This window comes from Ranitomeya variabilis, chromosome 6 (assembly GCF_051348905.1).
Source record: "Ranitomeya variabilis isolate aRanVar5 chromosome 6, aRanVar5.hap1, whole genome shotgun sequence".
In the NCBI taxonomy this organism is placed as follows: Eukaryota; Metazoa; Chordata; class Amphibia; order Anura; family Dendrobatidae; genus Ranitomeya; species Ranitomeya variabilis.
The window spans coordinates 38,983,399-39,011,137 of record NC_135237.1 but is presented as its reverse complement, the minus strand read 5'-3'; the positions used below and the strand labels follow the sequence as shown (position 1 = coordinate 39,011,137).

General features: G+C 47.4%; 2 protein-coding genes across 7 annotated transcripts in view; one reads left to right on the top strand and one right to left on the bottom strand.

The window, feature by feature from the left end:
- The window catches only part of SLC25A40 (solute carrier family 25 member 40), a 93,169-nt gene that overhangs the window by 17,368 nt on the left and 48,062 nt on the right, over positions 1 to 27,739 (top strand). The window lies entirely within an intron of this gene.
- Positions 1 to 27,739, bottom strand: part of DBF4 (DBF4-CDC7 kinase regulatory subunit) — a 46,871-nt gene that overhangs the window by 5,389 nt on the left and 13,743 nt on the right. For 3 of the 6 annotated variants that reach the window (XM_077268263.1, XM_077268268.1, XM_077268269.1), the window contains exons 5-10: positions 8,930 to 8,980; positions 8,707 to 8,776; positions 6,794 to 6,879; positions 6,384 to 6,417; positions 6,253 to 6,298; positions 5,416 to 5,538 (exon numbers count right to left, since the gene is read on the bottom strand). In XM_077268263.1, coding sequence (XP_077124378.1) covers positions 5,416 to 5,538; positions 6,253 to 6,298; positions 6,384 to 6,417; positions 6,794 to 6,879; positions 8,707 to 8,776; positions 8,930 to 8,980 — 410 coding nt within the window. The remainder of the gene's footprint in view (positions 1 to 5,415; positions 5,539 to 6,252; positions 6,299 to 6,383; positions 6,418 to 6,793; positions 6,880 to 8,706; positions 8,777 to 8,929; positions 8,981 to 27,739) is intronic. The other 3 variants (XM_077268264.1, XM_077268265.1, XM_077268267.1) reach the window with 3 other exon arrangements.

The following is a 27,739-nucleotide window of genomic DNA, read 5'->3' as shown; positions in this document are numbered from 1 at the left end:
TGTAACCGTCAGGAAGCCATCTTCTTACCGTCAGGAAGCCCAAATAAAGCGTCCAATCTTCGGAAGGACGCCGTCCTCGAGACGTACCTACCAGAGCACTCACTTCGTCCAGAATATGGGAAACCCATTCCGTTTTGTGGACTGGTGTCGAAAGAGATGAGGAAAAAACTATGCCCTCATAACAGTGGGAATAAAATACTACCTTGGTAACAAGGAATGGGGATGGCCTGAGGACAACCTTGCCTTGAAGGTAATAAGGGAAAAAATTCCGAAAGAACAGAGCGGCTAGCTCTGAAGAGTCGTCAGGATGAGGAGATTGCAGAGAAAAAAGGGCGACCTTCCCCTATAGTAAAGTCTATCTGGATCAAAAGGAGTCTACTGTAAGACTCCCAGGACCATTAAGGTCCCAAAGATCTAACGGTATGCCATAGGGAAGAACCACATGTGAAAACACCCTGCGAGGAAGTCCCTACTTGCAGTTTTGTTGCAATAAGACGGAAAAATACTAGTTCTGCAAACAAAAAAAAGAAACCTGACATGGCCAGTGCAGATCTCCCAGGATCACTGGGGCCCTTCCTGCTTCCGAAAGGCTCTCGGAAGTAGTGGAAGAGGGGTTATGGAAACTGGTACCATGGAAGAACCAGAGCATGCACTGAAATCGCTTTTGGACTTCGAAGACGAACCATGAACTTAGAGTATATTGGCGTTCAGTCTGGACGCCATCCGACCTACATCTGGAGTGCTCCAGAGAAGGCAGATCTGATGGAAGACTTCCGGGTGAGGTTCCCACTCACTTGAGGAGGGACCCTGACGGAGTCTGCCATCTAGAGTTCTACTCCAGGAATGTGTAGTGCCGAGGTCACCTGAATGATAGATCTCGGCCCATCAGAGAATGAGGTACCTCGACCATGTCGCCTGACCGTGGATACCTGCTAGATGATTGACGTATGGCACAGCCATGGCATTGTCCGATTGAATCCGGATGGGGTGACCCGCCAGAGGGCAGTGGATCTGCTCTAGAATTAGCCGTACCGTTCGGATCCCCACAACAATGATCAGGAGAAGAGGACTGGCATCAGTAGTCACTAATAACCATTGAACCGGGAGGAAGGATCTCCCCTGGATGAGGAAGGAGCTCAGAGACTACCCTCTGAAAGCCTGTTTGAACTTCAGAAAACGAGAGGAGCGAACGAAACCGCTTCCATTGTCGCCATTTTCCCTCGGAACCCTCCTAGCAAATCGAATGGAATGAAGGGATGACTGAACAAGTGCGTGAGCTCCCTGTTGAAGGGCCACGGCCTTGTCTCAAGTAAGAATTACCAACCTTCTGGAAGTGTCCAAGATCATCCTCAAAAAGGATATTTGCTAGGCTGGAAATGAGGAAAAACTTGTCTAAGATTAGCTGCCAGCCCAGGTGAGAAAGGGTATCGCAAGAGATATAGACGACTCAGCAGTCCTGGAAGAGCGGCTGAAAAGTCGACCAGATAGGGCAGGACGACCACGCCAGCCGCCATAACCCCTGCGAACACTCTGGGTGCGGTAGCAAGGCTGAAGGACAAGGTCGTGATTTGAAAATGCTGTTTGCGAATGGAAAAGCTAAGGAATTTTTGTAGAGGGAAAAAATAGGAATCTGAAGGTAAGCATCCCGAATGTCGGTGGATGCCAGAAACTCCACCTTTTCCCGTTGAAGTAGTGGCTGAACGGAGGAACTCCATCCGAAGAAGGGGGACCTTGTCAAGCTTGGTAGAAGTTTGAGGTCCAGGATCGGTCTTACTTTTCGGTCCCCTTTTTGGAACCAAGATCCCTTAGATCTAGACCGTCCTGGACAACTCATCCACTGCTCATTGGGTCTATAGGAAACATGCGATCCTTTGATCCTGCGTGAAGAACGTTCCCAACTTCTCACCAAATAATCAATCACTCTGGTAAGGGAGTGATGTCAGAGGCTTGTTGAACGCAGAGTATGCTTCCATTCTCTGAGCTATAATGTCCTTCTGAGTGTAATGGCATTTGCTGCTAACAGCGCCGCGCAAATAGCCGCATCCGAGAGGCGTGAAGCAGCTAGTCTCCCACTCAAGAAATTTGATTGACCAGCTGTACTGTCTTCGGGAGAAGGCTACTGTTGTGAATCAAGTTAAGGTCTCCGACCAGGAAACAATTACTATAGCAACCCAAGCGGTGGCTAAGAAAGGGTAGAGCGCTGAACCCGAGGCCGCAAGACGGAACTAACCAGATTTGCTACATGACAGTCCGTTGTATTTTTAATTGATGACCCATCGGGCAGGGATACTGGAAGGTAAACCAAAAGGAGATTCTACCCGGCTAATCTGCCAAGTGGCAGAATGCGCGGCTGCATCCAGAAGGTCAGGAATAGCCATCTCTTGCAATCGCCGCTCTCTTTTGACGGTGCGGAGTTAAAATGATGAACCCTCAATCCACCATCCTCTTAACAAGGAAGTGGAGAGGGATCGTCCGCCTTCTTGCATCATCTGCTAAATAGTGGAGATGCAGAGGGGGTATTTGGATGCCAAAAAGGGAGCCTCTGTACATCCACAGAGTTCAGGTCACTGGGTGGACAGGGCTGGTTGTCCGGCGTTAGGCCTGGCTGTAGAAGAGGATAGATGGAGGCGACACTCCGTGTGCTCGTCTATTGATGGTGTGGGGAGATCGGTGCCCTTTAAAAGGACCCGTCGCCCCTAAGAATCAGACCAGGCATGGCATCCCACATCCTAGAAGGGTATACGTGGAGGGGACATCCCACGTGTTCGCATATTGGCTGAAAAAGGATACCGCGCTTGCAGAGGCTTCTGTCCAGTGAATCGCTTATCCAGACCCTCCCTGTCCGGGTGAATGGCAAATGCTCTGCTGGAAGTTTAGTCTCCTTATGTGGGACACTGCGTGATCTAGAGTAGAACCAAAGTCCTCAATCTACAGAGATTGGTTGATGATATAAATAGGCGAATCCATCTTTTTCTGAAGTTCTGGTGAGTCCAGAACCAAGGCAATATCCGATCCATATTCAGAGTCTTGTTCTCAGCAAATCATTGGTGAGGAATCAGGAAATGAAACTTCCGTTTTCTAGACACCTGTACGTTTCTAGAATACTTGCGACCCCTGCTAGCCGACGGATCGCATGAAGGAGAGGGACTCCGAGCCACAGAGGGATTCAATCTCTTGGTTAGAGAAGCCATGGGTTGCGGCAGTGACGAAGCCCACTCAGGGAACTAGGTACTCTGGGATAAGCTGCGGTCGGCGGCGGAGGGCTCCTGAGCTCATTTAGGGTGATCGGTTTCGGACTGGTCATGTGCCTTTAAGACAGGGATTATTGGTCATGGGCTTTTAAGACCAGGGAATGCTGGTCATGTGCCTTTAAGACCAGGGAATGCTGGTCATGTGCCTTTAAGACCAGGGAATGCTGGTCATGTGCCTTTAAGCACAGGGGGAAGATGCGGGGTGGAGAGCAGTACTTTCTTACCCGGTTGCATGTGCCCCTTCAATGCAAAACCATTGCCCCTGTGACTTCCATGAATAGGCCCAAGCCGGGGCCTCAGTTTCTGCAGCCGGTGGGAGCAATACCAGGGGTAGAATAGAGGGACGTTGACGGTGGCCGAGAAAAGCGATCGCTCCCGTGCCAGGTGAGAAGCGCCAGAAAAGGTGGGCGGAGCCGCCTAATGTGTCATAGTCCGGGCGTGGCTTCCGGCCTACACATCGGCCGAAGCTGGGGCTAAATTTTGGCAGCCGGCAGGAGCTGACTGGATCCACTCACCATCGGTGTGTGTCCTGGCATGGAGCCGCCGCGATGACTGTTTCAGCGCCGAGGAAAGCGCACGCACTGCACTGTTCTGCTGCAGGTCAGGTATTGCAGTGTGGACGGTGCAGGGATAGAGGGATAAACCTCAATCCATCATCCCTTTGATAGGGAGGTGGAGAGGAAGCGTCCGCCTCCTTGTGTCATCCGCTTTAACAGTGGTGGGACAGTGGGGGCCGCTCGGACGCCATAGAGAGGGGCCTCTGTACATCAGCCCCCGGGTGGACAGGGCCAGCTGTCCGGCAATAGGCCAGGCTGTGGAAGAGGATACATGGAGGCAACACTCCATGTGCTCGTCCGTACAGGTTGTGGGGAGATCGGTGCCCTTGAAGGGACCAGTCACCCCTAAGAATCAGCTCAGGCATCCCACGTCGCAGGAGAGGATACGGAGAGACGACACGCTCCGCGCTCCCCTGTTGATGATTCGGGGAGATCGGAACCTTGAAAGGATCCGTCGCCCCTTCATTGGGTCAGAATAGCGGACCCGTTCGTGTGCCTCCTACGGAGGCTAAGCAAGAACTGGTTAGCTGAGAGCCAGCAGGAGGGTGTATACTGCAGGGGAGGAGAGAACTTTCTTTGTATTGTCGAGGTGAAAATATACTTTCTTATATACTTTTTGTACTTTTATATCTTATACTGTAAAACAATAAGTTTTTCCTATCTGCTTGCAAATGTAACTGTATTTAAAGATGGCTGCCAGTTTTCACTATCACTTTAGTTTAGTATCTGAAGGGTTAAGTTTCATTTCTTCTGAAAAGATAACTCAGGAATGTGAAGAAAGGAGTAACCACCAGAAGACGTTCGGACAAATCAGAAAGCGACTGGACACTAGATGTATACTGCTTAAACTCCGCCTAATGCATTCCTTTTCCTAGAACAATATAGTGCTGTGTATTTGGAAATAAAAGCAGTTGCTGTGACCGTGGCTGACACATATAGTCACACGAGCATGCACTGAGATTGAACCAGCTACCTGTCTGACTCATTCTTACCCGGTACCACATGCTTATAGTTTAATTTGGAATGAATGGTGAATGAGGATTTATTGTCGTAACGACCCCGACAGTATCACTTAGTGTCAGCAGCAGCACACACCCACGGTCTGTGTCCCCCAATGAGGCGAAGGAGAAATTCTGCAACATTTCAACAACAGAGCGAGGACGCTGAAGATATGAGAATCCGCAGCATGCTTGCATTTGTGCTGTAGGACGATGAGGGTTTGTTTGTTTTTTTACAAGCTCCGTTCACAGAAATTACCTACAATTTGCTGCCATAGCTTGGTGATGCAGAACTTGTGCAACGAATTTGCCATGTTTCATACTACCTCATTTCTAGTTTTCGCTGTAAAGCCAGCAGATGGTGCACATGTGAGGAATGGCAGAGGATTGGTAGGAGAGAAAGTATTAAATCTAACTAATTTTAGACAATGCTGTGGTGTTTTTGCAACTAGAAAAAAAAAAAGTTATGAGGTATCACAAAACGTGTACAAATAGTAGATTATTTTAAGACATTGGATAATTAATGCATTTTTGTAATGTTACTTTGTCTTTTGTTTTTAGTTATGTCAGGAAAGGGTTTGATTAAGCACAGTGTTTCCAACAACGTACTTTTGCTTGATTTCTGTCTGTTTCGGAGCAGCGACAGGTTTGTTAGCCACAGGACGGCAGTTCTTGGCGGTAGACTGAAATGATCGGAAAAGGGGCAACACCAAGAAGATGGGTCTGTACTGGCTGCAAAAGATTGATAAGTTTTCAGTAATTAGGACTGATGTTTATGAGTTTTAAATAGTGATGAGCAAATATACTCGTTACTCGAGATTTCTCCAGCACGCTCGGGTGACCTCAGAGTAATTTTTAGTGCTCGGAGATTTAGTTTTTCCTGCCGCAGCTGAATGATTTACATCTGTTAGACAGCTTGATTACATGTGGGGATTCCCTAGCAACCAGGCAACCCCCACATGTACTTATGCTGGCTAACAGATGTAAATCATTCAGCTGCGGCAGGAAAAACAATCTCTGAGCACTAAAAAATACTTGGAGGACCCCCGAGCGTGCTCGAGAAATCTCGAGTAATGAGTACATTCGCTCATCACTAGTTTTAAACCATGTGATGAATGTGCATATTGAAATACAGAGAGTACAGATTACACAAGTGTGCAACATTTGGGTTTGCTGGACCCTTATCCGGCTCCTATGTACTACAGGCGAGGATGCTATGGTAACACTCGAGATATTTCCTTTATAAAATAAATCATGGTGAAAAGGCATTTCCATTTCATGACCCATACCACGAATGACTTAAGATAGGCACCATCGAGGGACCCTGGGGTTCTTGTTCAAGCAGTAGTGTGAATAAAATATTAACTGTACAATACAGTGGTTTAGAAGGCACCCACAAGGACACAAACGCATGAAATTGCCACAATACAGAGGGAGAGAACGCACCAGCTGCTGTCTTCCACCTTGATAAATGGACTTTTCAGTTTCTGCACTACAATATAAAAACAAATATATTCACTCAAAAAGCTTTTTCTTCTAAAAAAAAAGTTTTAAAAATAAATACAGAAATCACTGACCTTTTGTTTGTCGTCGTGTTTGACGTTTATCCTGCTAAAAAAAATTAAAAAAAAATACAAATTTGGACAATGTAAGTTTTAACTAAAATGAACAGTGTTTTCTTTGTTTTTATTTCATCCATGTGCAGCTGAACAAATCTGCACAAGTTTCCAAACAAGTGACACACTCTTTATTGATGTGTAATTGGTGAGGATGTTAGGATTTACTTTCCAAAGGATTAAATTCTTTTTTTTTTTCTAAATAAACTGTGAAAAACTGCGCTCTGACTGAAGGCGAACAGTCCGGGCTTACGACACAAGCATGGCACTCATCTGAGCGGTCATACTTCAGGAGCACACCGTTCCCCAAAAAAGAACATCATATATATTTTATTTTTTTAAAAATAATGAGACATAATGAAACAACTTACTACCGGCTTCGTGGGAGCATCTGGTTTTTCAGTTTGCTGCATTGGTTGCAATAATCTCTTCTTTTGGTCTATGTAGATTTTAGCGTCTGAAAAAATCCACAAAGAAATAAATAAATATCCAATTATAATTTTAAAGTGATCACTTCAGAGGAGCAAAAATTGATCCATGTAGCACTCCTCATCCATGTGGCAAGTTACTTTAAAAATCCTAGTTGGCCGCATAATTAATTAAAGAGTTTTTGCTTCTACTTAAATGTTCATTTTAGTAAATAAAATAGTCAACCATGTGTCATGGATTTTCAGAGTAAGCACACCAGAATCATCAGCTCTAACCATTCTATATAATAAGGTAGGCTAAGGGGGATTTTTTTTGTGTAAAAATTATTATGGTGTTTTCAACTGTGCGTGACTTACAAGATCCTCTGCATTATTAACCCCTTTGTAAAGACCATAAAAATTAGCACAAAGTAAAAAGTCCCACATCTTGAACCGTATGGCTTATTAAATAAAAAAACTAAAAACTTGGGAGGAGAAAAAAAACAAAAACAAAAAAAACCAATACTGACCACATTTGATCTTGTGACGGGTTCCATTTATAACATTTCTAGCTAATCTCGCAGGTTCTTTTGACTTCCAGAAAGTTATGGAGCCAACGCAAGACTGCCAAAAGTTAATTCTGTCTTGCACAATTACGAGTTTTTACACCAGGTTTTCTGACCCAGAGTATTTCGTGGATACCCCCCTTTAAAAAGAAAACCTAACATCTGGTTGCAGCCCAGAAACATACCACAAAATATTTACCATTCCCCCCCCCCCCCCCAACAGTGCATGTAAGGGATTTTTCACATGTAGTGTATTTGAAGTTTGTGTTTTTCCAGTTTGTGTGTGTAGGATAAACAGCGGCAAAACAAATTTGATTTCTCAAATTTCAGGTCCATGTTGCGCTTTTTGACCTGCGGTACATTTTTTCAAGGTGTAGCATTACAATTTTTTCATTGTTTTTTTTTTAACCTATTGAGATCAATGGGGGTCTTTAACCCCTTAACCGTCGATACACATTAAAACTGCGGCCGCTAAGAGGCCTTATTCCCTTGATCAGGAATGAGTCTACAGTGCCCCCCAGAGTCCAAAAAGCTCTGACCCTGGAGACCATGATCAGGGATGTTTTTTCCAGTCCTACAATGACATGATATATTTCAGAGGAGAAAGAAATTAAGTCCCCAAACACCCCTTGGTACCTCTGCCATCTCACGGGCCCTGCTGCTCTGTCTCCCGATCATTAAAAAAAAAAAAAAAAGTGAGTGAATGCGCCCGCAGAGATTTGCCAACCAGTAACAGGCAACAGCAGGAATGTTTCCTATTGGTTCCAGATTTTTGATCACGTGATAGACTCCATCACCATGATCAAAAGTAATTAGTAAATCATCCCACTGTGTTAGCCCCTTAGATTATTATTTTTTTATTTTATAGTTTTTATTTCTTTAATTCTTGGGCTTAGGGTTTTTTCAGAGGATAACAAAAAATAAAAAGAACGATTTGTCGGCTAGGCTTGAGTTGGAATTCCTCGATATTTGGGCGCTCGGGTATGCACAGATGAACTGGTTTAAGGGTATAAAGAGTCAAAGTTTGAAAATAGCGATTATTTTTCAAAATAATTGTCAAAATTGCGATTTTCACAAATAAACGCAAGTTATAGCAAACACATATTACCACTATCATGACGTAGAATAGGTCACAAAAAAATAATCTCAGGATCAGTGGGATCCGTTGAAGTGTTCCAGAGTTATTACCACCTAAAGTGACAGTGGTCGGTAGGTGCGGGGGAGCAGGGAGAGAGCCATGTACGGCCTCCTTAGCAAGAGGAAACTTTCTGCGTCTTCTGGACAGATTATACAGAAATGCATCTTCCTTACCATCCAAGTGTAATATACGAACTCCCCAGTTCATTGCGTTGGCCAATATGCTGTTTTTCGAAATAATTTCCTGTTAATAAGATAAAAACCTATTAGAATATTGGTAATTCTTGAAAATAAACATTCACCCATTGGAGTAATACAAGTTGTCATATTGTAACTCTAAACTTTTGCATTTCATCATGGGATAAAAGAAATAAATAAATTGTAGTTCCTAACTCACCTGCTCTTTTATCACTTTTTTCAGTAATGACTTCCCTCTGCTTACATCTTCCTGCAAACAAATGTCATTATAAACAACACAAGTAATGAGCAATGTATCACCTCCGGGAGAGTCGGACATTATCTGCACAATTGTACATTGAAAGCTCCACATGAAAAAAAAAAAAAATATATAAATACATTTTCCCATCTACACAGCCGTAAGAACGACATCATTCACGTTACCATATTATGTATTGGAAAAAAAAATTTGGGTTCATGTCGGCATTTTCTGAGATGCACAACTTTTTTCATCAATTGACCTGTGCGAAGGCTTTCTTTCTTTGTATGGTGAGCCCCCTGTTTTTAGTATCGTGTTGAAGTAACTAAAAAAAAAACACACAGTATATCGATGGATTTTAGTTGCATTTTGTGAAAGAGGTGCAGAGACGGAAAATAGTAATTTTGGCTTTTCAATGATTTTTTTTTCCCTTTTCAGCAATTACCTTTCCAGTAACTAATGCTATAATATTAGACTGTTTGAGGGTGTGCACAGGTGTCTTTTTATACTGATAACAAGTTTAAACAGGTGCCATTACTACAGGTAATGAGTGGAGGAAAGAGGAGACTCTTAAAGAAGAAGTTACAGATCTGTGAGAGCCAGAAATCTTGATTGTTTGTTTCTGACCAAATACTTATTTTCCACCATAATATGCAAATAAAATGATAAAAAAACAGACAATGTGATTTTCTGGATTTTTTTGTCTCAGTTTGTCTCCCATAGTTGAGGTCTACCTATGATGTAAATTACAGACGCCTCTCATCTTTTTAAGTGGTGGAACTTGCACTATTGCTGACTGACTAAGTACTTTTTTGCCCCACTGATATATATAGATATATATATTGTCTAAGGGGTACTTCCGTCTGTCTTTCTGTTTGTCTGTAACAAAAATCTTGGGTCACCATTCAGCGACGGGCACAGTCCGGCCGAGAATTAGTCCCTCCCTACTTCCGTCTATGCAGCATCAATAGTAAAAAGATCTAATGTTAAAAAAAAAAAAAAAAAAAAAAAAAAAAAAAAAAAACCCTGCTATTCTCACCTTCCGTCATCCGCCGATGTGAGCGCGGCTGCCGCCAGCTTCTGTTCCCAGAGATGCATTGCGAAATTACCCAGAAGACTTAGCAGTCTCGCGAGACCGCCAAGTCATCTGGGTAATTTCGCAATGCATCGCTGGGAACGGAAGCTGGCGGCAGCAGCGCGCGCATCGGGACGCCGGCGGGTGAGTATATAACTATTTTTTATTTTAATTATTTTTTTTTAACAGGGATGTTGCCCACACTGCTATATACTACGTGGCCTGTGTTATATACTGCGTGGCCTGTGTTATATACTGCGTGGCCTGTTATATACTGTGTGGCCTGTGTTATATACTGCGTGGCCTGTGTTATATACTGCGTGGCCTGTGTTATATACTGCGTGGCCTGTGTTATATACTGCGTGGCCTGTGTTATATACTGCGTGTCTGCTATATAATACATGGCTCCTATATACTACGTGGCCTGTGTTATATACTATGTGGCTGCTATATACATACATACATATTCTAGAATACCCGATGCGTTAGAATCGGGCCACCATCTAGTTAATTTGATATTTTCATAGATTAGACTTCTGAAAGTGGTGATAAAGATTTTTTTTAATTAGTTTTGAACTTGGAAAATACGAGGAGGAGGGGTGAATTCAGTTTGTTTTTCTTTTTTTTTCCTTTAGTACTTATAGGATACTTGAACCTATGAACACTTGTTCTATGTACTGCCATACCATAATGGTATTGCGGTTTGTGAAGGAAAGCAAGAATTATATATATTTTTTTAAGTTTCCTACAATGAGAATTTGGTGAGTTTTTGATGTTTCAGCATTTCTGAGTCTATTGGCTAAATTAGGATGCTTGCATTTAATTTTTCTACACTGTTTTTATAGCTGGTGTTTTTGCTTTTTTTTTTTTACCGTCATGTATATATACAATGTCATTGTAAATAAAGCGGCTTTGTTTTTGATGTTTACCAGTATTAGGCTTTATTGATGGTCTTTTTTTTTTTTTTTGGGGGGGGGGGGGGGGGAGTGAGTGTTTACGTCCCGATTTTCCGCATCTGATTCAGCTCTATGGGGAGAGTCCACACAAAACAGTGCACCAGCGAGAGAAATTGACATGTTGCGGAATTCATACTCTCAAAGAACTGAGCAGAGAAGGGGGCACCCCCGAACAATGAAAAAGGGATCAACCTAAACGAATGCTTGTTAATTGCACAAGGCAAAAAAAAAAAAAAAGATGCATGCTATACAAAAGGGATCTCCAATAAATGAACAACAATTTTATTGAGAAAACCAACAACATATACAAAAAAAAAAAATAAAAAAAAAAAAACAAAACTAAAGATGGTATGAAGTACAAAACATGCCCACAATATGACAATGTCTAACCTCCTATAGATGCTGTTGTTGGGAGACTAATGGCCACTAATGTGGAAAAAGCTGGTAAAGTCAATACACGGTAATTTATGCACATAATCAATGAATGTGTGTGGTGAACACTAGATACAACCAGGACAAAGATTAACAATCAAAGACTGGTTAAGTATCCCTGATGCATTCTGTGCAAAAAAAAGGAGATTTTTGTGTACTCACTGTAAAATCTTTCTCTTAGCCTCTAATTGGGGGACACAGGACCATGGTGTTATGCTGCTGTCTACTAGGAGGCGACACTATGCATAATCTGAAAAAGATTAACTGTGGCTCCTCCTGTGCAGTATACACCCCTGGACGGCATCAGCCTTCTCCAGTTTTGTGCAAAAGCAGTAGGAGGAACGTAACATGAATAACATAATTATGCCTGTAAGAAGGCAACTATGTAACATGAATAACATAATTATGCCTGTAAGAAGGCAACTATGTACGAGCTCAAGAAAACAATATGAGAACTCAACAGTTACAACGGCCCGGAAAGGGCAACAGGGTGAGAGCTGTGTCCCCCAATTAGAGGCTAAGAGAAACAGATTTTACGGTGAGTACACAAAAATCTCCTTTACTCTGTCGCCTCATTGGGGGACACAGGACCATGGGACGTCCTAAAGCAGTCCCTGGGTGGGAAGCAATGGACGAATATTGTGCAGACAGGCCCCTATACTTAGGGCACCACCGCTTGCAGGACACATCTACCCAGGCTCGCGTCCGCTGAGGACTGGGTACGAACCCTGTAGTGTTTAGTAAACGTGTGTAAGCTAGTCCAAGTGGCCGCCTTACACACTTGTGCCGAAGCCTGGTGCCGAATGGCCCAGGAGGCCCCTACCGCCCGTGTAGAGTGTGCCATAATACCGGCTGGAAGAGGAGAATTCTTAAGGCGGTAGGCCTCTTGTATGGTGGATTTGATCCACCTGGCAAGGGTAGCTTTGGAAGCTGGCAGACCCTTGTGGCCGCCTTCCGGAAGGAGGAAAAGAGAATCAGACCTCTGGAAGGACGCAGTCCTAGACACGTATATACGCAATGCCCTGACAAGGTCAAGCGTATGCAGAGCCTTCTCCACTCTATGAATCGGAACCGGACAAAGGGATGGTAGTGAAATTTCCTCATTGAGGTGGAAGTCGGACACAACCTTCGGAAGGAAGGATGGGACCGTACGAAGAACTACCTTGTCCTGGTGAAAAGCCAGGAAGGGCCATCTGCAGGAGAGTGCCGTCAGTTCAGACACCCTGCGTAGCGAGGTGATTGCCACCAGGAAAACCACCTTCTGGGAAAGAAGGCGGAGCGGGACCTCCTTAAGGGGTTCGAAGGGTGGTTCCTGCAATGCTGTCAGGACCAGGTTGAGGTCCCACGTTTCTAGTGGTCGTCTGTAGGGGGGAACCAATCGGGAAACCCCCTGAAGGAAAGTCCTTACTTGCGGCTTGGTAGCAATGCGCCTTTGAAAAAGCACTGAGAGGGCTGACACCTGGCTCTTAAGCGAGCCCAACGACAGCCTGGCCTCCAGACCCGATTGGAGGAAACCAAGTACTTTGGGTAGGGAATAAGGGAGTGGGATCTGGCCACGAGATTCGCACCAGGTAAAGAAAGCTTTCCAGGTACGGTAATAAATCTTGGAAGACGCTGGTTTCCGTGCTCTGATCATGGTTCCAATGACGTCCGTCGAGAGCCCTGCCTGGGTTAGAACCCAGGTCTCAAGGGCCACGCCATCAAATTGAGAGCCCCTGAGTTCTGGTGGTAGAACGGACCTTGTGATTGAAGATCGTGGCGATCGGGGAGACGCCAGGGGGCGTCTGCTGTGAGTTGTACGATGTTGGCGTACCATGTGCGTCTGGGCCAGTCCGGTGCAATTAGGATGGTTGGAACTCCCTCTTGTTTGATCTTCCTCACCACTCTGGATATCAGGGGGAGAGGTGGAAAAACATACAGAAGCTGGAACTGGGTCCAGTCCTGAACCAGAGCGTCTGCTCCGAGCGACCGCGGATCGTGTGTTCTGGCCATGAAGTTGGAGACCTTGGCATTGAAGTGGGATGCCATTAGGTCCACATCCGGGGTCCCCCAGCGGAGACAGATCTGTTGAAAAATTTCGGGATGGAAAGACCACTCTCCCGAGTCTATTCCTTGTCGGCTGAGGAAGTCTGCTTCCCAGTTGTCCACACCCGGAATGTGGACCGCCGAAAGAACCGACCCTGTGTCTTCCACCCAGCGGAGGATGTGTGACACTTCTCGCATCGCCTGGGTCCAGCGGGTCCCCCCTTGGTGATTCACATATGCCACAGCCGTGGCATTGTCCGACTGTATTCTGATGTGAGAGGCTGCCAGTAAGTGATGGAAGGCCCTCAATGCCAGAAGGATGGCACGAATTTCCAGGATGTTGATGGGCATGGTCGCTTCCACTGGGGACCACTTGCCCTGTGCCCTGTGGTGTAGGTGCACTGCACCCCAACCCGTCAGGCTCGCGTCGGTGGTCAGAACCTTCCATTGACCTGTGAGAAAGGATTTCCCCTTTGCTAGTGAGGTTGGCTTGAGCCACCAGTGCAGGGACTTCCTGGTTGACGACGTTAGCTGGAACTCACTGTCGAGAGAAAAGGGATTCCTGTCCCAGGACTTGAGAATGGCTAGTTGAAGAGGCCTGAGGTGAAACTGGGCAAATGGGACCGCTTCTATTGCTGCTGCCATCTTGCCGAGGACTCTCATGGCAAACCGGAGAGATCGAGGGGGTTTGCGGAGGAGGGTGCGAACTGTTAGTCGGAGAGCCAGTGCCTTGTCCTTGGGAAGGAGCACTAGACCCCTGGAGTTGTTGAATAACATTCCCAGGAAGGTCAGGGACTGACTCGGGGTTTGTGATGACTTTTGTAGGTTGATTAACCAGCCCATGCGACTGAGAGTATCGGTTGTGATTGAGACGCTGAGCTCGCAGTCCTTGAAGGTGGGAGCCTTGATGAGTAGATCGTCCAGGTATGGAACGACTACTATGCCTCTGGAGTGCAGGACGTCCATGGTGGCTGCCATGACCTTGGTGAACACTCTGGGAGCCGTGGCGAGTCCAAAGGGGAGAGCCACGAATTGGTAGTGGTCCTGGCCTATTGCGAACCTGAGAAACCTCTGATGGGCAGGTGCAATGGGTATATGCAGGTATGCGTCTTGTATGTCTATGGAGGTGAGATATTCTCCCTTCTCCATGGACGCAATGATGGACCGAAGGGACTCCATGCGGAAATCACGGACCCGTACATATTTGTTGAGCTGTTTTAGGTCTAGTATGGGCCGTACGCTGCCTCCTTTCTTGGGAACTACGAACAGATTGGAGTAGAACCCTCGGAAGCGGTCGGTCGTGGGTACCGGTACTATGACTCCTGCTTGAAAAAGCGAGGAGACCGCTTGGTGGTAGGCACGAGCCTTGGCTGGCGGTTTTGGGGGGAACAGAGAGGAAGAAAAGGTCCGGTGGGTTGGAGGTGAAGTCTATTTTGTATCCGGAAGACACTAGTTCCATGACCCACCTGTCTTTTGTAATAGGCAGCCACACTTGATGAAAGAGCAAAAGTCGGCCGCCTACTGGTGTGGTGTCTTCCGGAGTCCGTGAGTCATGATGAGGAGAAAGTCTGAGATTTTCCTCCTCTGGGCTTAGGCTGGCCTGCTTTTGACTGCCAGGTCTTGTCCGACCTTTGCGTCGATCGTGAATTGTCCCTGCGTGGGGAACGTTTACGATTTTGTGCTGGACACGAGACGGACCAGCCGGAGGAATTCCGAAAGGATCGGAATCGAATTTGGTTACGCTTCTTGTAAGTGCGTTTAGGTTTCAGTTGGGGAAGAGAAGTACTCTTACCCCCGGTGGCGTTGGATATCATAGTGTCCAACTGTTCACCAAAAAGTCTCCCACTGAGGTAGGGGAGGTGCGTGAGGGACTTCTTTGAGGCTGCGTCCGCTTTCCATTCCCGCAGCCAGAGGATATGCCGAATCGTGACGGCGTTTGATGCTATCCCCGCTTCTCCCCTTGCTGAATCCAGAGCTGCATGGAGCATGTAGTCTGCTACAACTGCTATTTGAACCGCTGTGGGGCTTATAAGCGGAAGGGGGAGCCCGATAGGGGTCTCCCTGAGGCAGTATAGAGCTGGTGCTGCCGCAGAGACAGGGGCGCAGGGAGCCCTGTGTCTGTATGTGCCATGCCTGCCAGCACTCCCCCCGGCCCCAACACGAGCCCGCAGCTGGGCTGGGGTCCCTGGATGCAGGCGCAGTGTGCTGGCCCATTGCTGGGAGCTGTAGAATGCTGCCTGTACAGGCCCTACCTGAGGTGTCTCAACCTAATACCCCCAGAGGGGGATAGGGAGGGTGCTGTTGGCACACCTTCAGGGGCCTTTATCCTCGCCTCGACCTCAACCCAGAAACCAAAAGGAATTGGGGAAGGAGGGGGGGGGGGTCTCGACTTCGAACCAGCACCCGAGGGACTGGGGAAGGAGCAACATGGGGAATAGCCATCTCTACTTCAACTGGGCACCCCATAATAGGGGGCCGAGGAAGGAGCCATGCCGGGAGTCTCACAGGAAACCCTCTTTTCTTCATCTGTAATCCCGTCGGAAAAAACAGAGTAAAAATCTTTTAGGTGTGCCTCCTATGCGACACTAAGCAAAACCTGGAGAAGGCTGATGCCGTCCAGGGGTGTATACTGCAGAGGAGGAGTGTTATGACCCCAATGGCGAGGGTCTCAGAGGAACGTGGAAGTCTGCAGAATACAAAAATCCAGCTCATAGGGCAGTGGTAACTGGGTTGACCATATATCTACTCCTAACGCCAACACTAGAAGTAGCCGGGGATCATTCCTACGTTGATTCTAGATGACACGCGCCAGCCGGAGAATCTAGCTACCCCTAGTAGAGGAAAACAAAGACCTTTCTTGCCTCCAGAGAAGGGGACCCCAAAGCTGGATAGAAGCCCCCCACAAATAATGACGGTGAGGTAAGAGGAAATGACAAACACAGAAATGAACCAGGTTTAGCACAGAGAGGCCCGCTTACTGATAGCAGAATAAAGAAAGGTAACTTATATGGTCAACAAAAACCCTATCAAAATCCACACTGGAAATTCAAGAACCCCCGAACCGTCTAACGGTCCGGGGGGAGAACACCAGCCCCCTAGAGCTTCCAGCAAAGGTCAGGATATAGATTTGGAACAAGCTGGACAAAAATACAAAACCAAAACAAATAGCAAAAAGCAAAAGGCAGACTTAGCTGATATAACTGGAACCAGGATCAGTAGACAAGAGCACAGCAGACTAGCTCTGATAACTACGTTGCCAGGCATAGAACTGAAGGTCCAGGGAGCTTATATAGCAACACCCCTAACTAACGACCCAGGTGCGGATAAAAGGAATGACAGAAAAACCAGAGTCAAAAAACTAGTAACCACTAGAGGGAGCAAAAAGCAAATTCACAACAGAGGAGCCACGGATAATCTTTTTCAGATTATGCATAGTGTCGCCTCCTAGTGGACAGCAGCATAACACCATGGTCCTGCGTCCCCCAATGAGGCGACAGAATAAAAAAAAAAAAAAAGGAGATTTTTGTGTACTCACCGTAAAATCTTTTTCTCCGAGCCACTCATTGGGGGACACAGGACCATGGGTGTTATGCTGCTGCCACTAGGAGGACACTAAGTAAACAGAAAGATTAACTCCTCCTCTGCAGTATACACCCCTTCACTGGATACAATTTCAACCAGTTCGGTAGTAAAGCAGTAGGAGCATGAACAAAGACAAACTATGTCAAAACCAAAGAAGTAACAACAAGCCAAAACAGGCTAACAGGGTGGGTGCTGTGTCCCCCAATGAGTGGCTCGGAGAAAAAGATTTTACGGTGAGTACACAAAAATCTCCTTTTCTCCTACGCCTCATTGGGGGACACAGGACTATGGGACGTACAAAAGCAGTCCCTGGGTGGGGAGCAATATGCTAATACCCCATGTACCACCAGCTTACTGAGGTACCGTTGTGTGCAGAATGCGCCTGCCGAGGGCAGCGTCTGCCGAAGCCTGAGTATGGATGAGGTAGTGCTTCGTGAAAGTATGCAGACTGGACCAAGTCGTAGCTTTACAAGCTGATGTGCGGACGCCTGGTGCCGAATGGCCCAAGAAGCACCGACCGACCGGGTGGAATGCGCCTTAATCCCAGCTGGGACAGGAGTGTTCCTGACACGATAGGATTCCTGAATAGCGGAACAAATCTACTTGGCTAGAGTGGCCTTTGAGGCAGGTAGACCCTTCCTATGTCCCTCCGGAAGCACGAAGAGGACATCCAACTTACGGAAGGGAGCCGTGCGAGATATGCACCTCCGAAGAGCTCTAACCAGATCCAGAGTATGGAGAGCTTTCTCGATACAATGAGTAGGTGCAGGACAGAAAGACAGCAAGACAATGTCCTCGGGAGAGGTTCTCAAAACCACCTTGTCTGGGTGGGTGAAAATTCAGAAAAGGGGGGGGGTCGGCAAGAGAGAGCCGCCAACTCAGAAACTCTCCTAATTGACGTAATTGCCACTAGAAAGACCACCTTCGATGAGAGGAGGGTGAGAGAGATGTCCTGCAATGGTTCGAAAGAGGCCTCCTGAAGAACTCCGAGAACCAAGTTAAGATCCCATGACGCCAAAGGCATTCTATAAGGAGGGACCACCCGGGAGACTCCTTGGATGAACGTCTTAACCGGCAGTCTGGAAGCGATCCTTCGTTGGAATAGAACAGACAAGGCGGACACTTGTCCCTTGAGCGAGCTTAGGGCAAGGCCTGACTCCAAACTTGATTGGAGAAACTCCAGAATGGACGGAATGGAAAAGACTAAGGGCAAACGTCCATGGGTATTGCACTATGAAAAGAAGATACGCCAGGTGCGATGATAAATGCGCATGGATACAGGATTCCTAGCGCGAATCATGGTAGAAGAAACCCCCGGAGAGAACCCGGCTTGGGCTAAAATCCAGGATTCAACGGCCACGCCGTCAAAGACAGGGCCCCAGAGTTCTGGTGGCAAATCGGGCCCTGGAAGAGAAGGTCCGTGCGATCTGGAAGGCGCCAGGGGGTGTCGGCGACCATTTGGACGAGTTCCGCGTACCATGCTCAGCGCGGCCAGTCGGGCGCGACGAGAATCACCGGTCTCCCCTCTGCTCTGATCTTTTTGATGACTCTCGGAAGCAGAGGAAGGGGCGGAAAAATGTATGGCAGCTGGAACGGATGCCACGACAGAACCAGGGCATCTGCCCCGATGGCGCGAGGATCGTGGGAACGGGCAATGAACTGGGGAACCTGGTTGTTGAACCTCAAGGTCATGAGATCCACATCCGGCGTCAGCCAGCGAAGGCAAATCTGCTGGAAGACTTCCGGATGGAGGGACCACTCGCCTGAAGCAAGACTTTGGCGACTGAGGAAGTCAGCTTCCCAATTCTCCACGCCCGGTATGTGGATCGCCGATATGAGCGAGTGATTGGTCTCTGCCAAGCGCAGGATGTGGGAGACTTCGCGCATGGCTGCTCTGCTGCGGGTTCCCCCTTGTGGGTTGATGTACGCCACGGCTGTGGCATTGTCAGATTGAATTCTGATGGGATGACCTGCGAGAAGGTGGTGAAAGTTGTGTAAAGCGAGAATGATCGCTCAAATTTCCAGGATGATTGGGAGACGTGACTCTCTCGTGGACCAACGACCCTGTGCCGTGTGGTGAATAAAAACTGCACCCCAGCCAAAAAGGCTGGCATCGGTAGTCACCACTAACCAGCGCACAGGAAGAAAGGACTTCCCTTGGTTCAAGAAAGACTGTAGTGTCCACCACCTGAGGGTCTGCCTGACCTGTGGGGGTAGATGAAAGCGACGGTCGAGAGAAACCGGGCTTCTGTCCCAGGCTAAAAGGAGCGCCTGTTGCAAGGGACGGGGATGGCACTGCGCAAACAGAATGGCTTCCATCGCCGCAACCATTTTCCAGAGGATGCGCATCGCAAAGCGAATGGAGTGAGGGACTGGGCGGAAGAGCCTGCGCGCTCCCTGTTGTAAGGATAGAACCTTCTCTGGAGGGAGAATGACCAGCCCGCGGGAAGAGTTCAAAATCATGCCCAGGAAGCAGATTTGCTGGGCCGGCACTGGAGATGATTTCTCGAAGTTGATCTTACAACCCAGGCGAGAAAGAGAATCCACGGTGATGCTCACCGACTCCTCGCAGGCAGACTGGGACGGACCTTTGATTAATAGGTCGTCCAGATATGGCAGGACTACCACTCCCCGAGCGTGAACAATGGCCATGACAGCCGCCATGACCTTTGTGAAGACTCTGGGGGCGGTGGCAAGTCCGAAGGGCAAGGCCACAAACTGGAAGTGTTCTTCTTGGGCTGCGAAGAGCAGGAACTGCTGATGAGAGGGAAAAATTGGGATGTGTAGATAAGCATCTTTGATGTCTATGGATGCAAGGAACTCTCCTTTTTCCAGGGACGCGACAACGGAACGGAGGGAGTCCATCCTGAAGTGTCGGACCCGTACGAATTTGTTTTAGCTGTTTGAGATCCAGTATGGGCCGTAGAGTCCCGTCCTTCTTTAGGACCACGAAAAGGTTGGAGTAAAACCCCGTGAACCTTTGGTCTCGAGGGACTGGAGTGATGACACAGTCCTTTTGAAGCGCCTGTATGGCGTGAAGAAAAACTCGATTTTGTATCTGGAAGACACGAGCTCTCTGACCCACTCGTCGTGAACGACCGAGAGCCACTGTTGACGGAACAAAAGAAGGCGTCAGCCTACTTTGTCGGTGTCCGCCGACACGCCAACGAGTCATTGAGAAGGTTTAAGGGATGCGGACGGCTCAGGGGCAGACGGCCTGGGTCCGGGTTTCCAGGAACGGTTTGGTCTGTATGAGACCTGGGAAGTTCTGTTGTCCCGACGTCCCGAACCAGGGGAAGAGGACGACAAACTGGAGTTGTTACGAAATGACCGGAATCGAAACTGCTGCTGATTCCGAAAGGGCCGGGCCGGTTTTTGCTGGGGAAGAAATTCACTTTTTTTTTTTTTCTCCGTAGCGTCAGAAATGATTTGGTCTAGGTTTTCCCCCAAATAAACGACCCGCTTGGTAAGGAAGAGAGGTCAGCGACTTTTTGGAAGCAGAGTCTGCTCACCAATCGCGGAGCCATAGGGCCCCCCCGATGGAAATTGCGTTAGCAGCCGCTTGCGCTGCGCAATTAGCTGCATCTATGGAGGCGCTAACAACAAAATCTCCGGCCTGAGCTAACTGGTTAGCTAGTCTGGCCGTCTCTGGGGGAAGATTATTGCCGTGGACGGTAAAGGTCAACACCTCAGCCCAGGCCACCATTGCCTTAGCTACCCAGGAAGCTGCAAAGGATGCAAGGACGGCTGCTCCTGAGACTTCAAAGACTGAGCGAGCCAAATAATCAATCTGGCGGTCAGAAGGGTTTTTGACTGATGAATCGTCTGACAGAGAGAAGATTGTTTTGGATGCAAGCCGCGACACGGCAGGATCCAGAAGGAGAAAGAAGTAAGCCCTTCACCACATCCCTTGAGAAAGGATATTTAGCTTCCGTGGCTTTTTGAGCCGTAAAGCGCTTTTCTGGGTGCTCCCTGTGTTTTGGATAATATCCTGAAACTCAGGGTGATTAGCAAATATCTTTTGGACGCGTTTTCCTGAGAGGAAGCAGATTCATCGTCCACCATTAATGCCTGACCCACTCCATTCTTTGTCCTGATGCCGGACATTTTGGCACGGACTTTGATTTAGGATCGTATGGCCGGATTAGGTATGGGCTTCAGCACAGCTGTTCATGGATTTAGCTGAATACTTATATTCATGCATGCAGGCTAGGTCTTAACAGGCTTTACATTTTATTTTTTGCCAGGGCTCCATTAGGAGGCTTGTGCCCTAGGCAGTGCAGTCACTACAGATATTATAGCCTCAGTAGCCGCGTGTCTCTAGCTGTGTTAGCTTTTGAGAATACATACCGATGCATTTTCTTGATTGAGTTTATATGCTATATGGCCATACGAATTCATTTTCCACTGTTATTATTGTTTTGGGGTGTTTTTTGTACATGGTACTGTATTTTAAATGTTTTTAACCTGTTCTGTTGTGGTGTTTAATAAACGATATTGTATTTTGCTACTATATTTGGTTGTGCGAGCCTATTTATAGTCCATTCTTTTCTCTGCCTTGCTTCATGACCAATAGAGGAGTCTTGGGTTAAAGATTCCTCCGACTCATATATTGAGCCCTGTACGCTGCGACCCTCAGGGGAGGGGGAGCGAGAAGATGAGCTTGCAGAAGCTGAAGCTCGAGCGTGTACGGGAGATGGGGAAAGGGTCCTTTTCCTGGAACCCCGGGAGTCCCGTACAACGGTGCGCCCCCTGTGGTCGGACAGCCCCACGCCGTTACCAGATTCCGTCGCAGCCGACGGAGGTGAATTCTGGTTTAAGGAGGACCCACTGAAAGAGTCCAATGCCTTGACCAAGGATTCCACTGAACGTGCGCGGCCCACTCAGGAGACGACATAGGAAGTGGCGGCAGAAGGCGGCTGCGCACTGGCCAGGTCACAGTTCTGGCACAAGGGGGTACTGTGGGCACTTGGCAAAGCAGACTTGCAAGTGGCACAAATGGTAAAAAATACAGTGTGCTTTTTGTCCCCTTTTTTTTCCGATAAACCGCAGTAGCAGTTATGTGAGCAGGGAAGGGGTTAAGCTTTTCCCTATGTAGCGGAGCAGCTTACCCACGGTCCTGAACTGGTGTCCCCAGGGAGAAAGAGAGGGAGGTAGCGTTTTCGGCTGTATTTCCCTGTAGCAGTGGAGTCCCAAGATGGCGCCCGAGATTTGCAGGGCTCTTCTCATTCAAAACGAGAAGCGCCTGAACAGTGGGCGGGGCTCCGGCGTGGACGGGGTTTTTGAACTGCGGCCTAGTCCGGCTGGAGAAGCCGGGGACTAAATTAGTGGAGCCGGCCGGCGAAGCGCTCTAGCGGCCGCGCCGCCGCGCCTAACGATCGTCGCTGGCATCTAGCCAGCGGTACCTCTCCCCAGGGACCCGGACCGCTTCTTCCCACGCCGGCAGCGTGAGGAAGATAGTACTCACCGAAGGAGGGACCACCTCCAGCTCAATCGATCCTCCCTGTGTCGGGGGACGGAGAGCCGCCTGAAGCATGCTTGCCTTCTCAGGGGACTTACAGCTGTGCCTGCCGCATGGAGATTTTGCAGGGTTCTTCTGCGCCTGCCACAGGGGGCTTACGGCTACTGTGGGGACTACGAGACGCCAAGATGAGGGTTTGAGCTTTAAAATAAAAATTAAAATAAGAAAGTTGGGGCCTGAAAACAGACCCAAGTGCCTCCTACAGACACTAAGCAAGAACTGGTTGAAATTGTATCCAGTGAAGGGGTGTATACTGCAGAGGAGGAGTTAATCTTTCTGTTTACTTAGTGTCCTCCTAGTGGCAGCAGCATAACACCCATGGTCCTGTGTCCCCCAATGAGGCGTAGGAGAAATATATATATATATATACACTCACCGGCCACTTTATTAGGTACACCATGCTAGTAACGGGTTGGACCCCTTTTGCCTTCAGAACTGCCTCAATTCTTCGTGGCATAGATTCAACAAGGTGCTGGAAGCATTCCTCAGAGATTTTGGTCCATATTGACATGATGGCATCACACAGTTGCCGCAGATTTGTCGGCTGCACATCCCAAAGATGCTCCATACAAGGCAGGATGGATCCATGCTTTCATGTTGTTTACGCCAAATTCTGACCCTACCATCCGAATGTCGCAGCAGAAATCGAGACTCATCAGACCAAGCAACGTTTTTCCAATCTTCTACTGTCCAATTTCGATGAGCTTGTACAAATTGTAGCCTCAGTTTCCTGTTCTTAGCTGAAAGGAGTGGTACCCGGTGTGGTCTTCTGCTGCTGTAGCCCATCTGCCTCAAAGTTCGACGCACTGTGCGTTCAGAGATGCTCTTAGGCCTACCTTGGTTGTAACGGGTGGCGATTTGAGTCACTGTTGCCTTTCTATCAGCTCGAACCAGTCTGCCCATTCTCCTCTGACCTCTGGCATCAACAAGGCATTTCCGCCCACAGAACTGCCGCTCACTGGATTTTTTTTCTTTTTCGGACCATTCTCTGTAAACCCTAGAGATGGTTGTGCGTGAAAATCCCAGTAGATCAGCAGTTTCTGAAATACTCAGACCAGCCCTTCTGGCACCAACAACCATGCCACGTTCAAAGGCACTCAAATCACCTTTCTTCCCCATACTGATGCTCGGTTTGAACTGCAGGAGATTGTCTTGACCATGTCTACATGCCTAAATGCACTGAGTTGCCGCCATGTGATTGGCTGATTAGAAATTAAGTGTTAACAAGAAGTTGGACAGGTGTACCTAATAAAGTGGCCAGTGAGTGTGTATATATGTATATGTATATATATATATATGTATATATATATATATATATATATATATATATATATATATATATATATATATATATATATATATATATATATCTCTCTCTATCACTGGTTGAAACATATAAGCAAGTAGGAATATAAAGTGCACTAGTGCATACAAGGATGTGCAAAAACAGACACACCCCATTGAACCGGACCACAACAACCTAATAGTATACAAAAAAAGTAATGTAAAAGCATGAATCTATTGAAGGTGACCGGAATCAAATTTAAATATATCAAGGTAAGGCAATGTAAATGACGCCATGTCAGCAAAGAAGTCAGACGGAGGACAAGCAAACTCCACGTGTATCGCCACCAGCGTATGTGGCTTCCTCAAGGGAAGAATATCAGTTCTATGCGGAGATTCCACACATAAAACAGTGTAACCGCAAGAGAAATGGACATGTTGAAGAATTCACACTCACCGCAAGTCAATTACACAGATAAAAATAAATAAATTATATCCACTTTGCTGTAAATGTAAGACAATGCATTTTTTTCTCAGCAAAAATACGCAGCATTAAAAACTCATTAAAAACTCAACAAGGGGGCCATTCATGAGGGGGTATTACAAATGCACACAGATAAGGCTTGTATACGGCGCCAGTCACAGATATGTGTAGTACACAGTGCCATCTTAGGGTACTGTCACACAGTGAAATTTTCATCGCTACGATGGCACGATTCGTGACGTTCTAGCGATATCGTTACGATATCGCTGTGTCTGACACGCTACTGCGATCAGACACCACGCTGAGAATCGTACGTCGTAGCAGATCGTTTGGAACTTTCTTTCGTCGCTTGATCACCCGCTGACATCGCTGGATCGTTGTGTGTGACAGCGATCCAGCGATGCGTTCGCTTGTAACCAGGGTAAACATCGGGTAACTAAGCGCAGGGCCGCGCTTAGTAACCCGATGTTTACCCTGGTTACCAGCGTAAACGTAAAAAAAAACAAACAGTACATACTCACATTCCGGTGTCTGTCCCCCGGCGTCTCAGCTTCTCTGCACTGTGAGCGCCTGCCGGCCGGAAAGCGAGCACAGCGGTGACGTCACCGCTCTGCTTTCCGGCTATGGCGCTTACACAGTGCAGAGAAGCAGAACGCCGGGGACAGACACCGGAATGTAAGTATGTACTGTTTGTTTTTTTTACGTTTACGCTGGTAACCAGGGTAAACATCGGGTTACTAAGCGCGGCCCTGCGCTTAGTAACCCGATGTTTACTCTGGTTACCCGGGGACTTCGGCATCGCTCCAGCGCCGTGATTGCAAAGTGTGACCGCAGTCTACGACGCTGGAGCGATAATCATACGACGCTGCGACGTCACGGATCGTGCCGTCGTAGCGATGAAAATGGCACTGTGTGACGGTACCCTTACAGCCTATTGGTCTCATCCATGCTATTGGTTCAGTCACCCTACACAGCACTATGCAAGTGCACCCCAAAAAGAGACAGACACCCCAATTTCCCCATACCAAATCTGCAAAGCCTGGCTGCATCCTGAAAGGGTGAGGAAAAAAAAAAAAAAAAAAAAACTAATGAGACCGGGACATTTCGGCGAAAATATGAAAGCTCCTAACTCGCGTCACGGGCCCTCATTGTTCTGAGCGTTTTTAAACTAAAATTAAGAGCAAATCACAGCAAAAAAGAAAAAAAAAAGTAAAACATCAGAGCAAAAAGAAACCAGCCATATTTATCTGTAATTGGTCACACTACTAAAGAATTGCATGATTTGTATCGCTAATCTGACGCCCTGTGGTGGATGGTCGATGAGTGAGTGGTTGTTTCATCAGTGTTTTGCCTTTATCATCGAGCTGCTGCACCCTGCAGTGCATTAGTGATGTGACCAGGTATGGGGGTAAGTATTAGGGATGAGCAAACGTGCTCGGTGATACTCTGATCTCACTAGATTATCTGGGTGCTCGTTACTCGGCGAGCATTGGGTGGTGCTCGATTTCAATATTGAATCCTCGCCCCGCATATTTGGCGCCTGTTACACAGCCAATAAATAAGCGGGGATTGCCTGCCAGTCACTAATGCCGTAGCCATCTTGGTAGTGGCATTACTGTGACTGGCTGGCCGTATAACATCATCAGAGATTATAAAAGGACAGGCACAGCTAGGCCCGACACTGACGCCATTACACAGCTCTGAGACAGTTCTTATTGCAGGGAGAGTATTTGTCCAGGGTTGTGTGTGCGACTAACTCCTGTTGCTGGAGCACAAGAAACACACCCATCCATGACACATAGGTTCCTGTCCCACTTTGCAGGGAGGCACAGGACCCCACTTCTGAAGTCACACCAATGCGATCAGGTGGTCAGTTGGATAGCAAATAATGCTTCCAGCAGGCTTGGCAGCACCACCCAGTTATCGACAAGGTCCAGTCACACCAGCCTACAATCTGGATCACTTAATCCTCACCCTGATCCTCCTTTCTCTGACCATGTTGAGTCCCAGGAGAAAAGTGATCCCACCCTAGGACACTTCGAGGAGCTCTTTACATCATTTCTTGATTGCGGCCTCTCAACCTGCATGTTCCAAGAGGGACAGGAGGACATGCTGTTTAGTGATGCACAAAACTTAGAGCAGCCACAAGATGATGGTGGGGAATGGCAAATTTTATCTAAGGTGATGATGGTTGCTGAAAAGTCAGAATGTTGCTAAGTCACCAAGTCAGAAGAACCAGGGTGCGGCGGTGGAATATGAGGTGGTGGATGACAGACACTGACCCAACCTGCGAAGCTTGCATGCAGAGCCAGGGCAGCAGCGCAGAGGTGGAGAGAAGGGAAGCATGGAAAAGGACGAGAAGAGGCAGTGGGGTGACCAGAGGGAGAAGGCAGGCAACTGCTCTGCAGAGCACAGACACTCGTGAATTTCTCCAAAGAGTTAGGAGTTCCCCAGTCTGGGACTTTTTAAAGAGTTCTGAAACGAAACAAAAAAATAGGTATTAAGCTTACCGTTAATTATGTTTCCAGGAGTCCATCCTGACAGCACTATGGAGGACGTCCTCCTCCCCCTTGCTGGGACAGGAAACACACGAGAGTTTAAAAGGTCCGGTCCCACCCCCATTCCTCAGTGTTGTAACAAGAACCGCCTCAAGGGAGATGCAAAAAAATAATATTTAATAGTAAAGAACATATACATATATTATGAACATATTACATCATATGTTAGGAACATACTACGGACATGTCAGGCTCATGTTATCAAACATAGTTATATTAACAGGGAGGGAATTACCCGTGCTGTCAGGATGGACTCCTGGAAACATAATTAACGGTAAGCTTAATACCTATTTTCCAGGACGTCATCCTGACAGCACTATGGAGAGTACCAAAGCACCTCCTCAGGGTGGGATTACCGCTTGGAGAACTTTTCTCCCGAATGCAGTATGTTGACCGGACAAAACATCAAGTTTATAATGTTTGCAAAAGGTATTCGCACTAGCCCATGTAGCGGCCTTACAAATCTGCTCTAGAGAGGCGCCCGCCCTCTCAGCCCAGGAAGTAGCCATCCCTCTAGTGGAGTGCGCGTGAAGACCTTTTGGAGGAGGGATGCCCTCTGACTGATAAGCCTCAGAGATCACAGAAGTGATCCATCGAGCAATGGAGGCCTTAGAGGCCTTTTTTCCCTTATTTTTACCGGCGAACAAAATAAACAGGTTTGGGTCGATGCGCCATGGGTTGGTGGCTGACAGGTAGTTGATGACCGCCTGTCTGACATCCAAGGAATGCAGAGCTTCCTCTTTAGAATTGGAAGGGTTACAGCAAAAGGATGGAAGCACTATCTCCTGATTCCTATTTTTTAGAGTACCCACTTTTGGAACGAACGAAGGATCTAGTTTAAGGACCACACTATC